Genomic DNA, 19419 nt, shown 5'->3' on the forward strand with positions numbered 1-19419 from the left:
GTCATAAATATGAAATAATTAGATGAAGTAAAAATTATAAGATTAAAAAAATTGCAATTAATTATGATAAAAAGTTTAAAAAGTAGCAATTATTACGACTTTTCATTTTATACTTTTGACTTTTTATCTCCTAATTCCGACTTTATCTCATAATTTCGACTTTCTTATCTCATGGTTACGACTTACCATTGGGGTATTTTCATCTTTTTAATGGCGGAAACTGTGTGTTTCTTATGCAATATGTTTACTTTGTAAGGTGCTTTGTAAAATTGTCCACTTTTATAAATAAAGTGTTTAAAAAAAAAAAATCTTAAAAGGGGCGGGCTTCGATTGGTTCAACGTACGGAACTTCCGCTTCCGGATTTTTCCCAGGACCCGCCTTCGGTTGAAATTACAAATAATTATAAAAAATAAATACATTAAGAAAAGCAATGTTGACATGATTTCACTTCAAGTGTGATGGAACATTTTCATTTTTTATTTATAATTAAAAAAAGGAAAAATGTTGCCATTATCCAGGGGGCGTGTCGTTGCCGGCGTTTACCTCCGACCTCCATGACAGAAGCAGCAAGTCATCCTGACGGCGCCACTTTCTTCAACCGGCAGCGAAGGCAAGAACGTGAGTTTGTTGCCGCGGTTCTTCACCTATTTTTTGTTTATTGTGTAACTCCCTGAAGGCGAATAACGACACATGGATCCCCCCAACCCGAACACGGAGGCCAAGAAGATGTTGCTGAGCCACGCGAAGACCTTGAGGCTCCACACTGGAAACCTCGTCAACAGAACTCGCCTGAAAAAGAAATGTCCGTGCTCTCCCAGCGAGGAGGTAAACTTATTTATTACCGTCGACGTGAGGTTAGTAAATACATGTTTAATTAATGAGCGAGCGGCGTAGGTTGTCTAACTAACACCTGAAGGGGAGGAGTCACGTGACAGGGCAACAATGGCTGGATGAAGTTTGGAAACATGTATGTCGACTTTTCCTACAACAACCACGTCGATAACTCACTCTGTGGTACACAATGTAGTACTTGCATATTTCTTTGTTTTGTATATGTTATTCAGTGTTGGCGCTAGGAATTTTCAAAATGGGGTCCCAGGGGGGACCCCATCAAGTCATAAAAATGGGGTCCCACAGTAAATGTATGGGGTCCCACTTTTTTTGTAACCGTTTGGAAAACAAATGATTAATGTATGCGTTATCCTGTTATATCTCCTATTCAGAGTAGCCAGAAATTGTACTCAAGCAAGAGTACTGTTACTTTAGAGAATTTATTACTCAAGTAAAAGTAAGGAGTCGTCACCCAAATATTTACTTGAGTAAAAGTAAAAAGTGTGTTGTGAAAAACCTACTCAAGTACTGAGTAACTGATGATTAACCTGTTCGTTTAATGATGACGGCAACAAATAATGCACAAAAACATCAAAATAGCAATGAGCAATTTCAGAGCCAGGAATATCTCTTAAAGGCCTACTGAAATGAAATGTTCTTATTTAAACGGGGATAGCAGATCCATTTCTATGTGTCATACTTGATCATTTCGCGATATTGCCATGTTTTTGCTGAAAGGATTTAGTAGAGAACATCGACGATAAAGTTCGCAACTTTTGGTCGCTGATAAAAAAAAGCCTTGCCTGTACCGGAAGTAGCGTGACGTCGCGGGTTGAAGGGCTCCTGACATTTCCCCATTGTTTACACCAGAAGCGAGACTGAGAAAGCGACAATTACCCCATTAATTTGAGCGAGGATGAAAGATTTGTGGATGAGGAACGTGAGAGTGAAGGACTAGAGTGTAGTGCAGGACGCATCTTTTTTCGCTCTGACCGTAACTTAGGTACAAGGGCTCATTGGATTCCACACTTTCTCCTTTTTCTATTGTGGATCACGGATTTGTATTTTAAACCACCTTTCGGATACTATATCCTCTTGAAAATGAGAGTCGAGAACGCGAAATGGACATTCACAGTGACTTTTATCTCCATGACAATTCATCGGTGAAGCACTTTAGCTACGGAGCTAACGTGATAGCATCGTGCTTAAATGCAGATAGAAACAAAATAAATAAGCCCCTGACTGGAAGGATAGACTGAAAATCAACAATACTACCAAACTCTGGACCTGTAACCACACGGTTAATGCTGTACCGCCGGACGAAGCCTAGCAATGCTGTTGCTAACGACGCCATTGAAGCTAACTTAGCTACGGGACCTCGACAGAGCTATGCTAAAAACATTAGCTATCCACCTACGCCAGCCCTCATCTGCTCATCAACACCCGTGCTCACCTGCGTTCCAGCGATCGACGGCGCGATGAAGGACTTCACCCGATCATCGATGCGGTCGGCGGCTAGCGTCGGATAGCGCGTCTGCTATCCAAGTCAAAGTCCTCCTGGTTGTGTTGCTGCAGCCAGCCGCTAATACACCGATCCCACCTACAGCTTTCTTCTTTGCAGTCTTCATTGTTCATTAAACAAATTGCAAAAGATTCAACACAGATGTCCAGAATACTGTGGAATTTTGTGATGAAAACAGAGCTGTTTGTATTGAGATACAATGTGTCCGAATACTTCTGTTTCAACCATTGACGTCACGCGCAAACATCATCATACATAGACGTTTTCAACCGGAAGTTCCCCGGGAAATTTAAAATTGCACTTTATAAGTTAACCCGGCCGTATTGGCATGTGTTGCAATGTTAAGATTTCATCATTGATATATAAACTATCAGACTGCGTGGTCGCTAGTAGTGGCTTTCAGTAGGCCTTTAAATGTTGAATAAATGCAGTGTAATAAATACATAAATACAAATAATAATAATAATAAATGGTATAATAGTAAATAATAATAATAGTAAATAATAAAAGTGTATTAAATGTTGTATAAAAACAATTAAGATTGTGTTATTATTAGACAAATTAACATTGATTACCAAATAAACCCACACAAAAGTGCTGAAAATTGGTATGTAGAGCAGTGTTTTTCAACACATTTTTTGTGTTGAAAAAATGCAGAGGCACACCACCAGCAGAAATCATTAAAAAAACGAAACTAAGTTGACAGTAAAAAGTCGTCGCAATTGTTGGATATGACTCTAAAGCATAACCACGCATGCGTGACTATAGCTCTTGTCTCAAAGTAGATGTACTGTCACCACCTGTCACATCACACCCAGACTTATTTGGAGTTTTTTGCTGTTTTCCCGTGTGAAGTGTTTTAGTTCTTGTCTTGCGCTCCTGTTTTGGTGGCTTTTCCTCTTTTGTTGGTATTTTCCTGTAGCAGTTTCATGTCTTCCTTTGAGCGATATTTCCCGCATCTACTTTGTTTTAGCAATCAAGAATATTTCAGTTGTTTTTATCCTTCTTTGCGGGGACATTGTTGATTGTCATGTCATGTTCGAATGTACATTGTGGACGCCGTCTTGGCTCCACAGTAAGTCTTTGCTGTCGTCCAGCATTCTGTTTTTGTTTACTTTGTAGCCAGTTCAGTTTTAGTTTCGTTCTGCATAGCCTTCCCTAAGCTTCAATGCCTTTTCTTAGGGGCACTCACTTTTTGTTTATTTTTGGTTTAAGCATTCGACACCTTTTTACCTGCACGCTGCCTCCCGCTGTTTCCGACATCTACAAAGCAATTAGCTACCTGCTGCCACCTACTGATATGGAAGAGTATTACACGGTTACTCTGCCGAGCTCTAGACAGCACCGACACTCAACAACAACACATCATTTGCAGACTATAATTACTGGTTTGCAAAAAATATTTTTAACCCAAATAGGTGAACTTAGATAATCTCCCACGGCACACCAGACTGTATCTCACGGCACACTGGTTGAAAAACACTGTCCTATTCTATATTGTGTTTTGGAAAAAGGTTGTCATAAACGATACTTAATTCAGTGTTTTTCAACCAGATTATGTAGTTTCACCTATTTGGGTAAAAAATATTTTTCGCAAACGAGTAATTATAATCCGCAAATGTGCCTTTGTTGAGTGTCTGTGCTGTCTAGAGCTCGGCAGAGTAACCGTGTAATACTCTTCCATATCAGTAGGTGGCAGCAGGTAGCTAATCGCTTTGTAGATGTCGGGAACATGGTTTGTCGTGATCAAAATATGCGAGAGGTAGTGTGTAGGTCTAAAGGTATCTAACACTTAAAAAACAAAAATAAATAAAAGGCGAGTGCCGCTAAGACAAGACATTGAAGCTTAGGGAGGCTATGCAAAACGAAACTAAAACTGAACTGGCTGCAAAAGTAAACAAAAACAGAATGCTGGACGACAGCAAAGACTTACAGCGTGTGGAGCAGACGGCGTCCACAAAGTATATCCACATTTTCCTGCAAAAGCAAATCAACAATGTCCCCACAAAGAAGGATAGCGTCCGCACAACTTAAATAGTATTGATTGCGAGAACAAAGCAGGTGCGGGGAATAGCGTTCAAGGAAGACATGAAACGGGTTATTATATGCTTGTATTGTGTTAATGTCCTGCTAATTACTTAGTGAGGTGCCTGCAAAGGAAATGATGCTAGCTACGCCATTTTTACAGTTCAGTATGCACACCGAACTTCTTTTTACCATCATGTTTAATCAAAGTGTGGGTTGGTTTTTAAAGCGTGAGTGAAGAAGGCACTACCGACCTGATAAGTCTTAGAGCAGGGGTGTAAAACTCATTTGTTATCATAGCCACGGTTATAAGGCTAGATATGCTTAATGAAAGGTGACTGAGGTGTTGTGAAACAAACTAAATATGTTCCTTTAATTTATTACCCTTATATTAATGTGGAACAGTTTTGGTAATAAATGAGTGAAATTGACATTTTGAGGGTGCGTGTATTTATATCACATTATGCAGTTTACAAGCACAAATACGCTGTGAATCAATCCTTGCTGTTCGATGTCATCGAGTGCTGTAAGTAAGAAAAAGAAAAAAAGCAATGTGAAAAACAACACAAATGGAGACACGTTTGCAAACACGGATGACATTGAATAGTCACACTGCTTCATTTTCTATGCCCCATTCAGTTAATGATAACTGCTGGTTCAATGTTAGGTTTTAGCAGACTTTTCCCTATATTTCCTACAGACAGCATTTGGTGACCCCAAACAACAAGGCTGTGGATTGATTCACACTGGTTTTTGCCTTTTGAAGGGTACTGGAAAAACTGGAAAATTGATCATGAAAGTCCTTAAAAAGTGCTTGAATTTGGCCATGGAAAAGGTGTACGAACACTGAACTGGACGGCACAGTTATTATTATCAGCTATTTTATATTTTTATTTTAACATGCAGTTTAGTACTGGTATCGACTCCAAGGTACCAGGAAACGGTACCGCGTCGATTCAAATGTGGAAGGTAGGTGTACAGTACTAGTGAAGCCACATGTGGTCCAGATGTTACATTTGGAAGCGTGGCACATTAATACATTCTTGGCGTCCAGTTGAGGAAATGTCAGCTTTGTGTGCTAACTTGACCTTCCTTGATCTTCTCCAGCTCCAGGAGTGCATCCAAGCGACACTGAGCAGCTGGGTCTCCACGATACAACCCCCGACGGAGGTAAGGCCACCTCGGGCAGAGTCTGGTTTGAAAGGCCAGGCTGTGTTTAGTTGAAGCGTCCACTCAGGATTCCAACGCCGCTAATGTGACTGACTTCAAAGGATCCGTCAGGGCCAATGTTCATGCAGCGGCAGAAGTCTGTCACTGGGGGGGATGGGATGATTCACATCTGTTTACACTGCACACCAAATCTCATTTTTTTTGCCCTCAGATTGTTTTTTTAAACCAGTCTTAACGCTCCAAAGTGCATCTCATCTGATCTTTTTGCATCAGGTCTGGGCCACGTCAGGGACTACGTTTACACTGCAGGCCAAAGTCGCCCAAATTTGTTTTTTTTTTCTAAATCCAAACAAAGGAAGTTGACCGCATTCCGTAAATGAACAAGGAAGTAGCTATGACTACAAAATAAAATAAATCACCACATCCTAATTTTTTTTAATTTTTTTTTTACGTGAAAATCGTTTAAAGTAATATAATGTAAGAATGGTTATATATAGTGTAGGGCTGCAACAACTAATCGATTAAATCGATTAAAATCGATTATAAAAATAGTTGCCGATTAATTTAGTCATCGATTCGTTGGATCTATGCTATGCGCATGCACAGAGGCTTTTTTATTTTTTATTTTTTTAAATAAACCTTTATTTATAAACTGCAACATGTACAAACAGCTGAGAAACAATATTCAAAATAAGTATGGTGCCAGTATGCTGGGTTTTTTCAATAAAATACTGGAAAGGACAGAAATGTAGTTTGTCTCTTTTATCCGATTATTAATCGATTAATCGAAGTAATAATCGACAAATTAATCGACTATCAAATTAATTGTTAGTTGCAGCCCTAATATAGTGTAATATATTTGGGAGGATTTTAATCTTTTTATGGCTGTTACGGCTGGGCGATATGGCCTTTTATTAATATCTCAATATTTTTAGGCCATGTCACGATACACGATATACACTACCGTTCAAAAGTTTGGGGTCACATTGAAATGTCCTTATTTTTGAAGGAAAAGCACTGTACTTTTCAATGAAGATAACTTTAAACTAGTCTTAACTTTAAAGAAATACACTCTATACATTGCTAATGTGGTAAATGACTATTCTAGCTGCAAATGTCTGGTTTTTGGTGCAATATCTACATAGGTGTATAGAGGCCCATTTCCAGCAACTATCACTGCAGTGTTCTAATGGTACAATGTGTTTGCTCATTGGCTCAGAAGGCTAATTGATGATTAGAAAACCCTTGTGCAATCACGTTCACACATCTGAAGACAGTTTAGCTCGTTACAGAAGCTACAAAACGGACCTTCCTTTGAGCAGATTGAGTTTCTGGAGCATCACATTTGTGGGGTCAATTAAACGCTCAAAATGGCCAGAAAAAGAGAACTTTCATCTGAAACTCGACAGACTATTCTTGTTCTTAGAAATTAAGGCTATTTCACAAAATTGTTTGGGTGACCCCAAACTTTTGAACAGTAGTGTATATCTCGATATTTTGCCTAAGCCTTGAATGAACACTTTATGCATATAATCACAGCAGTATGATGATTCTATGTGTCTACATTAAAACATTCTTCTTCATACTGCAGTAATATATGCTACTATCAAACTTTCATGCAGAGAGGGAAATCACAACTAAGTAAATTTACCAAAACTTTATTTATTAAGCAGTGGCACAAACATTCACGTTATTTCCAAAACAGAAAGTGCAAGATTGTCAGAGACATTTTAAAACAAGCTATTAGTGCACTTTTGTGCATGATGTCACTAAGATGACACAGTGTTTCCCATAAACTGCCAAGATACCTGTGGCGGTGTGGGCGTGGCTATGGGCGTGGTCACCATGACATCATCGAGTAATTTGCATAATTTACTACAATGATATGATTTTCTCTAAAAAGGCTCAAAAAATGTATACTTACTAATTAATAGTAACAGTTTTGTTTTAAACGTCCATCCATCCATCCATCCATCCATTTTACAATATAATTACAACACTGTATGTACATATTTATATACAGATTTGAACAATAAGTTATTCACTGAAATATATTTATTAATTGTGGTTCTTACAAAAAATATATCTTATAAAATATAAAAGCTAAAATGTCTCTTAAAGCTCTGCCCCTTTAATTAGTGCAAAGTAAATAATTTAACTTTAGCCTACTACTACAACCATATTATTTACCAGCAACATAAAGTGAAACAGAGGCAGAGGTGTCCTGCCACAGTCAGTAACAAATAAACAGAAAACAGTAGTGGTCAAATACAAATAAGGCAACAAGAGAAGTATCCTACACTTCTCTTTTGTAAAGTAAATCTGAACAGCCGATATGGGCATCTACTTTAACTGTATGATTTGCCTGAGAAGCTGGACAGGACAAAAAAATAAAAAAAATATATATATATTTATTTTTATTTTTATTTATTTTTTAAAATTTGTAGCGGACGTAATTCTTTCGTGGCGGGCCGCCACAAATAAATGAATGTGTGGGAAACACTGTGACATATCAAAACAACACTAAATTAAAGTGCACCTTTTGTACAGAACACCACTACAATAGTTTAAAACAAATAAAGTGCACTTTTGTGCATGATGTCACACAAGATATTTCAATAACTGTCAAATAAAAATGAGCTGCATAATATGAAATCAAATAGTGTACGTCCTTCGCTATGTGGTAGGTTCCTGCGGACATTATCTCCTTCTGTTGTTGACTATTTTTTTCATACGGTGTTGATGTGGAAATGGAAGACGCCAGGCTCAATTGGGTCAGTGCTGGTTGCTTGGGCATTTTGTGGGTGTGGCACCGGCCCGAGATGTTGACATGCGGAGTTTCAAGCACTCTTCATTCTGTAGCGGGTGACTTTTCAGATGATGCTACATATTAGCAGTGCTGCTACTTTTTGTAGCAACGCTTTTGCAGCATACTTGACATATTATGGTAGTCTGTTCAACATCTTCCCGCTTGAAGCCAAACCACCGCCAGACGATGGACCCCATAATGCCCGCAGCTAAAAGCAACTGCGTGAGAACGTATACTCGAATATCTCGATATAGTCATTTTCTATATCGCACAGAGACAAACCCGCGATAAATTGAGTATATTCCATATATCGCCCAGCCCTACGTCATCACATCCGGTTTCTTTTTTTCGGCGGCCAAATTTGTTGGTGTATCACTAGTAAATACTGCGCAAATAATAGGCTATATATGATATAAAAATATATATTTTGATTCCAAAGAAATAGAGATTGTGGAAAGACTTGAATTGACGCTGTTTGCTTATGTGGCGTCCATTGCGTAAGTTGTTTACGTAAGTGAGTTGAAAAATAAAGCTGATGTCCGTGTCCCCTCTACTCAACAGCCATAAAAAGATTAGAACATTCCCAAATATATGACATTAATATACCCCCGTGACCCCGAGAGGGACAAGCGGTAGAAAATGAATGGATGGATATATCCATCCATTCATACATTATATCAGGGGCTCTGAAGCTTTTTGAGCTTAAGGCCCAACTTTTCCACTACAGAGGGGCGTGAGGCCCACTCAAATATTAACAAGGAATCAGTAATCTTACTCTTGAAGTGGGTTTACTTACAGTTTACAACCTTGTCAAATGATATAAAACGTGTCAATCACAAAGATGATTTATTTAACACAAACCTTAGGCTTAGGTCAGGCTGATTAGAAAAATAAGCACTAAGCAAATATACTGCATGAGAGGGGACTCATAAATAAATGTACTTACAATTATGTTGCGTTAAAATAAACTAAATTAATCATTAATTTAGTCCTCATTTTTGCGCTTAAGAAATTTCCCTATGACTGTTCCTCCAGACTTCTTCTGTTTGTTTGATATTGTCATTACTGCCACAAGTGGTGGAAAAGTGTATTAAAACTGAGTACCGCTGCAGCTCATAAGAACCACAGCTGAGAAACAGATATTTTTTGGCAGCCCAACAATGGGCTTTGGCCCTATGGCTAAGACCCTGCATTATATTTTTTTAACCCTCTAAAGCAGTGGTCCCCAACCACCGGGCCGTGGATCGATTGGCCCCACAAGAAATTTAAAAACTTTTTTTATTTTTTATTTTTTATTAAATCAACATAAAAAACACAAGATACACTTACAATTAGTGGACCAACCCAAAAAACCTCCCTCCCCCATGTATACTCATTCACACTCATTCGCACAAAAGGGTTGTTTCTTTCTGTTATTAATATTCTGGTTCCTACATTATATATCAATATAGATCAATACAGTCTGCAAGGATACAGTCCATAAGCACACATGATTGTATTTTTTCATGACAAAAAAATAAAAAATACCAAGATCACATTTTACTTGCAGAGCAAACAGCCAGCTGGAAAAAAATCCAATTTGGCCTGCATTGTAAACATAGTCCTTGTTTCAGTCTTCTACTGACACTTGGAGATAACGATCCGGTAAGGGAAGGACACACCCCGGCTTTATTATCTCGCTGACCTCGGCTAAACAGCTTCTAAACTTTCACCTCCCGCCACTCTTTTATCTTTGGCGCAATGTTGACACACGCCTCGATGTACTTAAGTAGCAAATACTTTGTACAAACCCTGTTTCCATATAAGTTGGGAAATTGTGTTAGATGTAAATATAAACGGAATACAATGATTTGCAAATCATTTTCAACCCATATTCAGTTGAATGCACCACAAAGACAACATATTTGATGTTCAAACTCATAAACTTTGTTTTTTTTTTGCAAATAATAATTAACTTAGAAATTCATGGCTGCAACACGTGCCAAAGTAGTTGGGAAAGGGCATGTTCACCACTGTGTTGCATGGCCTTTCCTTTTAACAACACTCAGTAAAGGTTTGGGAACTGAGGAGACACATTTTTGAAGCTTCTCAGGTGGAATTCTTTCCCATTCTTGCTTGATGTACAGCTTAAGTTGTTCAACAGTCCGGGGGTCTCCCTTGTGCTATTTTAGGCTTCATAATGCACCACACATTTTCAATGGGAGACAGGTCTGGACTACAGGCAGGCCAGTCTAGTACCCACACTCTTTTACTATGAAGCCACGTTGATGTAACACGTGGCTTGGCATTGTCTTGCTGAAATAAGCAGGGGCGTCCATCGTAAAGTTGCTTGGATGGCAACATATGTTGCTCCAAAACCTGTATGTACCTTTCAGCATTAATGGTGCCTTCACAGATGTGTAAGTTACTCATGTCTTGGGCACTAATACACCCCCATACCATCACACATGCTGGCTTTTACACTTTGCGCCTATAACAATCTGGATGGTTCTTTTCCTCTTCGGTCCGGAGGACACGACGTCCACAGTTTCCAAAAACAATTTAAAATGTGGACTCGTCAGACCACAGAACACTTTTCCACTTTGTATCAGTCCATCTTAGATGAGCTCGGGCCCAGCGAAGCCGACGGCGTTTCTGGGTGTTGTCGATAAATGGTTTTCGCCTTGCATAGGAGAGTTTTAACTTGCACTTACAGATGTAGCGACCAACTGTAGTTACTGACAGTGGGTTTCTGAAGTGTTCCTGAGCCTATGTGGTGATATCCTTTACACACTGATGTCGCTTGTTGATGCAGTACAGCCTGAGGGATGGAAGGTCACGGGCTTAGCTGCTTACGTGCAGTGATTTCTCCAGATTCTCTGAACCCTTTGAGGATATTACGGAGCGTAGATGGTCAAATCCCTAAATTCCTTGCAATAGCTGGTTGAGAAAGGTTTTTCTTAAACTGTTCAACAATTTGCTCACGCACTTGTTGACGAAGTGGTGACCCTCGCCCCATCCTTGTTTGTGAATGACTGAGCATTTCATGGAATCTACTTTTATACCCAATCATGGCACCCACCTGTTCCCAATTTGCCTGTTCAGCTGTGGGATGTTCCAAATAAGTGTTTGATGAGCATTCCTCAACTTTATCAGTATTTATTGCCACCTTTCCCAACTTCTTTGTCACGTGTTGCTGGCATCAAATTCTAAAGTTAATGATTATTTGCACACAAAAAAAATGTTTATCAGTTTGAACATCAAATATGTTGTCTTTGTAGCATATTCAACTGAATATGGGTTGAAAATGACTTGCAAATCATTGTATTTCGTTTATATTTACATCTAACACAATTTCCCAAGTCATATGGAAACGGGGTTTGTAAAAGTACACAAATAATATTTAACTTGTTAAATATCCGGATATTTTTTTTTGTGTATCTTCTCAAAGCATGTCTTGCTAGAAGGTGACAAAGAAACCAAACTTGCTTTTCTTGTGGTTTAGAACCTCCCAGACACGCTGGACTGCAACATCCCGCTGGCAGCGGACGCGATCGCACCCGAGGAGAGGGAGGAGCTTAAGGTGTCCGGTATGTACTGCTAGTGAGCCAGCACTTGACAATACACACGAGTACCTCAATTTACGAGTCATTTGAGGTACCAGATTTTCTTACCTCGTGGTCCCTGCTTGTGTTTATTTGTGATCTGTCCCGAAAATGTGAAATCAAACCGTGGAAGCGTTGCGAAGATATTTATAAAACATTCTTGCCTTCCTTCATACGAGCCGTTTGGAATTTTCCCCTTTGGTGACGTCAGCAGATTATCCATGTGGTATAAATTCACCCGCCATTGTAGTCCAGACTTGGGCAAAATACAGCCCGTGGGCCACATGCGGCCCGTTAAGATTTTCAATCCGGCCCGCTGGACGTTCTACGTTATTTTTTTAGACCTTTAACATCAAAACTGCAGCCGCCATTATGATGTGCAGTGCTGTTTTTAAATGACCGTAAGTCTTGAACTATACAAAGTATTTCAATGGTTAAAATCTGCGCTTTTGGGTGTTATAGGAGTTATTACGCTAATCTACGTCACAGCAGCTCAGACCAGGAACAAAGCAGAGTGGGCGGGGTTTGTTTTCAGAGCAGCCAGCCTGAAACGTGTGCCCGAAACAGATTTTTACAACAAAGTTCTGCATAAAAGTGATTTTTTTATTACACTTTGCATTCATATTTTGTCTGTTTTTTACATTTTTGTTGTGTTTTGCTTGATTGTAAAATATACAAAACTATGGAGGAGCTGGTCTGAGAAGTAAAAGAGAAGCGACGTTCATATGTTGTTAATATTCAGTCTTTTATTGTTCATAGTTAATATTCTAAATCCCACTTTCTTTATTTTCACGTACATTTCGGGTGTCCCATTCAGTAAAAAAACTGTAAAATTCCATTCTGGTTTTTTGAGGTGGTTTCTCATAATGTTTTTAGAACTCTATCGGACGCTGTGACTTTTGGTATTAGTGGTTTAAGGGACCCCAACACACATACTGTGCAGCAGATGTTTACAGCTAAATGTGTACATATTTTTCTTTTTCTTTTTTTCATTTGTTTATTTATTTCAGGAAATAACATAAAAAAGTACAAAGTTGACAACACATAATAATATAAATGAATGTAGTGCAAAAGGTAATGTATGGTATGTAATTCATGATTGTCCAGTTTTGCCTGAAAGGGAGTGGGAAGAAGATCATTTATTTAATCCCACCCCCAGTTCTCCATTCAGTGATTATTCACATGAGTTTCACTCTTACTTTGTTCAAGGATTATAATACACATGTTGTATCATAGTGGCATTACCACAGGTAACAATAATTATTACACTGTAACAATCATTTGTATCAACAATGTAGGAATAATGAATATACCAACAATGGTAATAGACAACATAGCAATAATGGTGATAGACAACATAGCAATAATGGTAATAGACAACATAGCAATAATGGTAATAGACAGCATAGCAATAATGGTGATAGACAACATAGCAATAATGGTAATAGACAACATAGCAATAATGGTGATAGACAACATAGCAATAATGGTGATAGACAACATAGCAATAATGGTGATAGACAACATAGCAATAATAGTGATAGACAACATAGCAATAATGGTAATAGACAACGTAGCAATAATGGTAATAGACAACAGCAATAATGGTGATAGACAACATAGCAATAATGGTAATAGACAACATAGCAATAATGGTAATAGACAACATAGCAATAATGGTGATAGACAACATAGCAATAATGGTGATAGACAACATAGCAATAATGGTGATAGACAACATAGCAATAATAGTGATAGACAACATAGCAATAATGGTAATAGACAATATAGCAATAATGGTGATAGACAACATAGCAATAATGGTAATAGACAACATAGCAATAATGGTAATAGACAACATAGCAATAATGGTGATAGACAACATAGCAATAATAGTGATAGACAACATAGCAATAATGGTAATAGACAACGTAGCAATAATGGTAATAGACAACATAGCAATAATGGTGATAGACAACATAGCAATAATGGTGATAGACAACATAGCAATAATGGTGATAGACAACATAGCAATAATGGTGATAGACAACATAGCAATAATGGTAATAGACAACATAGCAATAATGGTAATAGACAACATAGCAATAATGGTAATAGACAACATAGCAATAATGGTAATAGACAACATAGCAATAATGGTAATAGACAACATAGCAATAATGGTGATAGACAACATAGCAATAATGGTGATAGACAACATAGCAATAATGGTGATAGACAACATAGCAATAATGGTGATAGACAACATAGCAATAATGGTAATAGACAACATAGCAATAATGGTAATAGACAACATAGCAATAATGGTAATAGACAACATAGCAATAATGGTAATAGACAACATAGCAATAGTGGTAATAGACAACATAGCAATAATGGTGATAGACAACATAGCAATAATGGTAATAGACAACATAGCAATAATGGTAATAGACAACATAGCAATAATGGTGATAGACAACATAGCAATAATGGTGATAGACAACATAGCAATAATGGTGATAGACAACATAGCAATAATGGTAATAGGCAACATAGCAATAATGGTAATAGACAACATAGCAATAATGGTAATAGACAACATAGCAATAATGGTAATAGACAACATGAAAATCATCCATACGTGTGTTAGAATTGGACAACTCCAATTAAAAAGTGTATCCAAAAGATCTTTGTAATATTTGTACGTTTCAAAGTTGTGATGGTTAAAAAAATGGAGTAAATATTTTCTCTGTTTGTGCAGCCAAATTCTTCCTGTTTGAATCGGATCAGTCGTCCATCAGAGACGCAGTAGACATGGGTACGTCACAGGACTCTTGGTTTCAATAAAAAAGGTACGTGGTCGTACTCAAACTGAACGTCTCTCCGTCTCCTCTCCAGCCTGTCAGACGCTGGCCGTGTCCCAGCTGGACTCCGTCATCATCGCACCACGCGGCCTCCTGGGCGCCGACAACCGCACCTTGGCTCCCCTCCAGCCGGCGTGGGAGGAGCTGGAGGCTCTGGTCCGCAGTCAGAGGATCGCCGCCATCGGCACCGCAGACCTGGACAAAGACCTGCTGGAGCAGCTCTACAACTGGGCTCAGGTACCACTATCGGGAAAAACTCAACCTTTTCCTCAACATGTCCTTAGTTGTGCAGCCCTTTGAGACACTTGTGATTTAGGGCTGTATAAGTAAACATTGATTGATCATTTAAAATCATTTTTAATTGAAGACTCTTGTTGGAGAAGACTTTGATGAGCACGGAGAAAGGAAGAGAAAATAGTTTGATAGTATTTCTCCCTTTCTTTATCAAAGTGCTGGCAGTCACAACTTTCTTTGGCCCCACGGTGGATTATTTTGCAGTCAAAATCACATTTTATAGAGGATAGTTGAATGAAGAAAACGATGTCAGATGCATAAAAATGATAAATGAAATTTATAAATTATCATTTTTAATTGAAGACTTGTTGGAAAAGACTTTGATAAGCACGCAGAAAGGAAGAGAGAAGACGTGATAGTATTTCTCCCTCTCTTTATCGAAGTGCTGGAACTCGCAACTTTCTTTGGCCCCATGGTGGATTATTTTGCAGTCAAAAATCACATTTTATAGAGGATAGTTGAATGAAGAAAACAATATCCAATGCATATAAATGATGAATGAAATGTATAAATTATCATTTAAAATAATTTTAATTGAAGACTCTTGTTGGAGAAGACTTTGATGAGCACGGAGAAAGGAAGAGAAAATAGTTTGATAGTATTCCTCCCTTTCTTTATCAAAGTGCTGGCACTCGCAACTTTCTTTGGCCCCATGGTGGATTATTTTGCAGTCAAAAATCACATTTTGTAGAGGATAGTTGCATGAAGAAAACAATGTCAAATGCATAAAAATGATGAATGAAATGTATAAATTATCATTTAAAATCATTTTTAATTGAAGACTCTTGTTGGAAAAGACTTTGATGAGCACGGAGAAAGGAAGAGAAAATAGTTTGATAGTATTCCTCCCTTTCTTTATCAAAGTGCTGGCACTCGCAACTTTCTTTGGCCCCATGGTGGATTATTTTGCAGTCAAAAATCACATTTTGTAGAGGATAGTTGCATGAAGAAAACAATGTCAAATGCATAAAAATGATGAATGAAATGTATAAATTATCATTTAAAATCATTTTTAATTGAAGACTCTTGTTGGAGAAGACTTTGATGCGCACGGAGAAAGGAAGAGAAAAGACATATGATAGTATTTCTCCCTTTCTTTATCAAAGTGCTGGCACTCGCAACTTTCTTTGGCCCCATGGTGGATTATTTTGTAGTCAAAAATCGCATTTTATAGAGGATAGTTGAATGAAGAAAACAATGTCAAATGCATAAAAATGATGAATGAAATGTATAAATTATCATTTAAAATCATTTTTTAAATGAAGATTTGTTGGAGAAGACTTTGATAAGCACAGAGAAAGGAAGAGAAAAGACATATGATAGTATTTCTCCCTTTCTTTATCAAAGTGCTGGCACTCGCAACTTTCTTTGGCCCCATGGTGGATTATTTTGTAGTCAAAAATCACATTTTATAGAGGATAGTTGAATGAAGAAAACAATGTCAAATGCATAAAAATGATGAATGAAATGTATAAATTATCATTTAAAATCATTTTTTAATTGAAGATTTGTTGGAGAAGACTTTGATGAGCACGGAGAAATAAAGAGAAAAGACTTTTGATAGTATTTCTCCCTCTCTTTATCAAAGTGCTGGCACTCACAACTTCCTTTGGCCCGATGGTGGATTATTTTGCAGTCAAAATCACATTTTTAATTGAAGACTCTTGTCGGAGAACACTTTGATGAGCACGGAGAAAGGAAGATAAAAGATATTTGATAGTATTTCTCCCTTTCTTTATCAAAGTGCTGGCACTCACAACTTTCTTTGGCCCCATGGTGGATTATTTTGCAGTCAAAATCACATTTTTAATTGAAGACTCTTGTCGGAGAAGACTTTGATGAGCACGGAGAAAGGAAGATAAAAGATATTTGATAGTATTTCTCCCTTTCTTTATCAAAGTGCTGGCACTCACAACTTTCTTTGGCCCCATGGTGGATTATTTTGCAGTCAAAAATCACATTTTATAGAGGATAGTTGAATGAAGAAAACAATGTCAAATGCATAAAAATGATGAATGAAATGTATAAATGATCATGCCCTGATGTGGGATCTGAGCCGAGGATGTCGTTGTGGCTTGTGCAGCCCTTTGAGACACTTGTGATTTAGGGCTATATAAGTAAACATTGATTGATTGATCATTTAAAATCATTTTTAATTGAAGACTCTTGTTGGAGAAGACTTTTGATGAGCACAAAGAAAGGAAGAGAAAAGACCTTTGATAGTATGTCTCCCTTTCTTTATCAAAGTGCTGGCACTCGCAACTTTCTTTGGCCCCATGGTGGATTATTTTGCGGTCAAAAATTACATTTTATAGAGGATAGTTGAATGAAGAAAACAATGTCAAATGCATAAAAATGATGAAGGAAATGTATAAATGATCATGCCCTGATGTGGGATCTGAGCCGAGGATGTCGTTTGTGCAGCCTTTTGAGACACTTGTGATTTAGGGCTATATAAGTAAACCTTGATTGATTGATTGATCATTTAAAGTCATTTTTAATTGAAGACTCTTGTTGGAGAAGACTTTGATGAGCACAAAGAAAGGAAGAGAAAAGACCTTTGATAGTATTTCTCCCTTTCTTTATCAAAGTGCTGGTACTCGCAACTTTCTTTGGCCCCATGGTGGATTATTTTGCAGTCAAACCATTAACGTGACGATATATGAAAACCGGGGGCAAACAAATGTCATTGAAAAGCCAATCCTACGATAAAAGCGAGGTACCACCGCAGTGTGCCACTATCATGCATGTCAACTACCGAGTGCCTCCTTGGCAACCAGGTGAAGCCCAGCAGCAACCAAGTGAACCTGGCCTCCTGCTGCGTCATGCCCCCCGACCTCACCGCCTTCGCCAAGGAGTTTGACATCCAGCTCCTGACGCACAACGATCCCACCGGTGAGCGCCCCCCCTCGCTTTTTTTCCCGCGCCACACCGCTTCATTCCCGCCTCCCGTCTCCACGCAGAGTTGATGCCCGCCGCCACCTTCCAGGAGGCCATGCAGGAGGGCACGCAGCATCTGAGCGCGGGCGACTGGAGGCTGGAGTGGGTCCTGCGCTACTCCGTCATCGTCAAGAGCCGCGGCATCATCAAGGCCATGGGCTACCTGTTCAGCGCCAGGAAGGCGGACCTCTAGCGCCGCCTTTCTATATCAGTTTGTACCACATGCAAACATGGGCGCTGACTATCAACAGGAACCATGACATCAGTTTACCGTACTTGTCAGATAACTACATCCTCTTTTACTACTTTTGATCAAAAATGGAAGATATTCATGCTGCATCCGTCACTTTTCATATGAACTTATCTGCTGATTTTATCACGTTTTGAAGAGTGAGAACATGTCCATGAAGTGAGGCTGCTATATCCAACTCTGGTACACGTTTCTTGTGTGCGGGATAATAAACGATCCTGCACAAAAATCTGTGCTGTTAATACGCAGCTGTTGTATATCTGATCTGGATCGTGTCAAACTTTGTACAATATTCATGGAAAATGTAGTTTCGCTGAGTAAATCATGCCTGGTAACCTGGAAGACAGTTTTAGCATCTTTGCCCTGTTCAAATGTGAAGTGCCTGGCAGCAGTCGATGCTCTCTCTCAAGCCTGCTTCTGAGTATTTCTGTTATACATAACTTCTTTGCAGCTCATTTCCATTCCTCATTTTTTTTAACTAAGTAGATAATGATCTAAATTAAAGTGTCTCATTTAATCTATTTGTGATATTAACTAACATTTTATTGACTTATTGGATGGCCTATGCGGCCAGTAACAAGTAATATTTGGATTTCAGGGTTGTTAGAAGCTTGTGGTATGTATGGGTTTTTAATAGGACATTCTATTTATGAATCATAAGTCATGATCGGGTAAATAACACCAAAATATGCTGTAATTCACTGTAAAAAATATCTGTATATCACTTTATTAAAGTGTATAGAAAATATTGCTTGTGCTGTTGCTTAAAACGTGATATGGTCAATTTTGCATTTCCTTAACTTATTTTAAACGTGCATACTGTGATGTTATGAGCTAGGGAAGATAAGTACTACACTACCCAGCATGCCACAGTAGTGACGAGCATGCGCAGTGGCCCCGTTGAGTGTTATATGTAGCCATGCCGGCAGCTAGAAATGTGGTTATGAGCGCGCTGTGTGAGTAAACGTTGAGAACTCAGCCAACACGCCTCGTCTGCATTTATTACAATTAGACAGACAACACATGGTGTCAGAAGTGGTCGTGAGCAGCTTCGGACGGGATGTTTGCCCCGAAAGACGAGGCGTGTTGGCCGAGTTCTCAACCTTTACTCACATTTTAGCTGCCT

General features: G+C 38.5%; 1 protein-coding gene across 3 annotated transcripts; it reads left to right on the forward strand.

The window, feature by feature from the left end:
• Window positions 1-468: 468 nt before the first annotated feature.
• Window positions 469-19251, forward strand: gclm (glutamate-cysteine ligase, modifier subunit). Of its 3 annotated transcripts, none has more exons than XM_062027489.1 (8): window positions 469-619; window positions 678-826; window positions 5487-5549; window positions 11843-11927; window positions 14707-14763; window positions 14844-15046; window positions 17884-17998; window positions 18067-19249. In XM_062027489.1, exons 2-8 carry the CDS (start codon window positions 692-694, stop codon window positions 18234-18236), a joined length of 828 nt encoding a protein of 275 aa, XP_061883473.1. In that variant the 5' UTR covers window positions 469-619; window positions 678-691; the 3' UTR covers window positions 18237-19249. The 3 variants fall into 3 exon arrangements, with proteins under 3 accessions (XP_061883473.1, XP_061883476.1, XP_061883474.1); XM_062027492.1 differs by having other exon boundaries at window positions 491-611; window positions 18067-19251; XM_062027490.1 differs by having other exon boundaries at window positions 538-826; window positions 18067-19250.
• The last annotated feature ends 168 nt before the right edge of the window (window positions 19252-19419 follow it).

This window comes from Entelurus aequoreus, linkage group LG19 (assembly GCF_033978785.1).
Source record: "Entelurus aequoreus isolate RoL-2023_Sb linkage group LG19, RoL_Eaeq_v1.1, whole genome shotgun sequence".
NCBI classification, from domain to species: Eukaryota; Metazoa; Chordata; class Actinopteri; order Syngnathiformes; family Syngnathidae; genus Entelurus; species Entelurus aequoreus.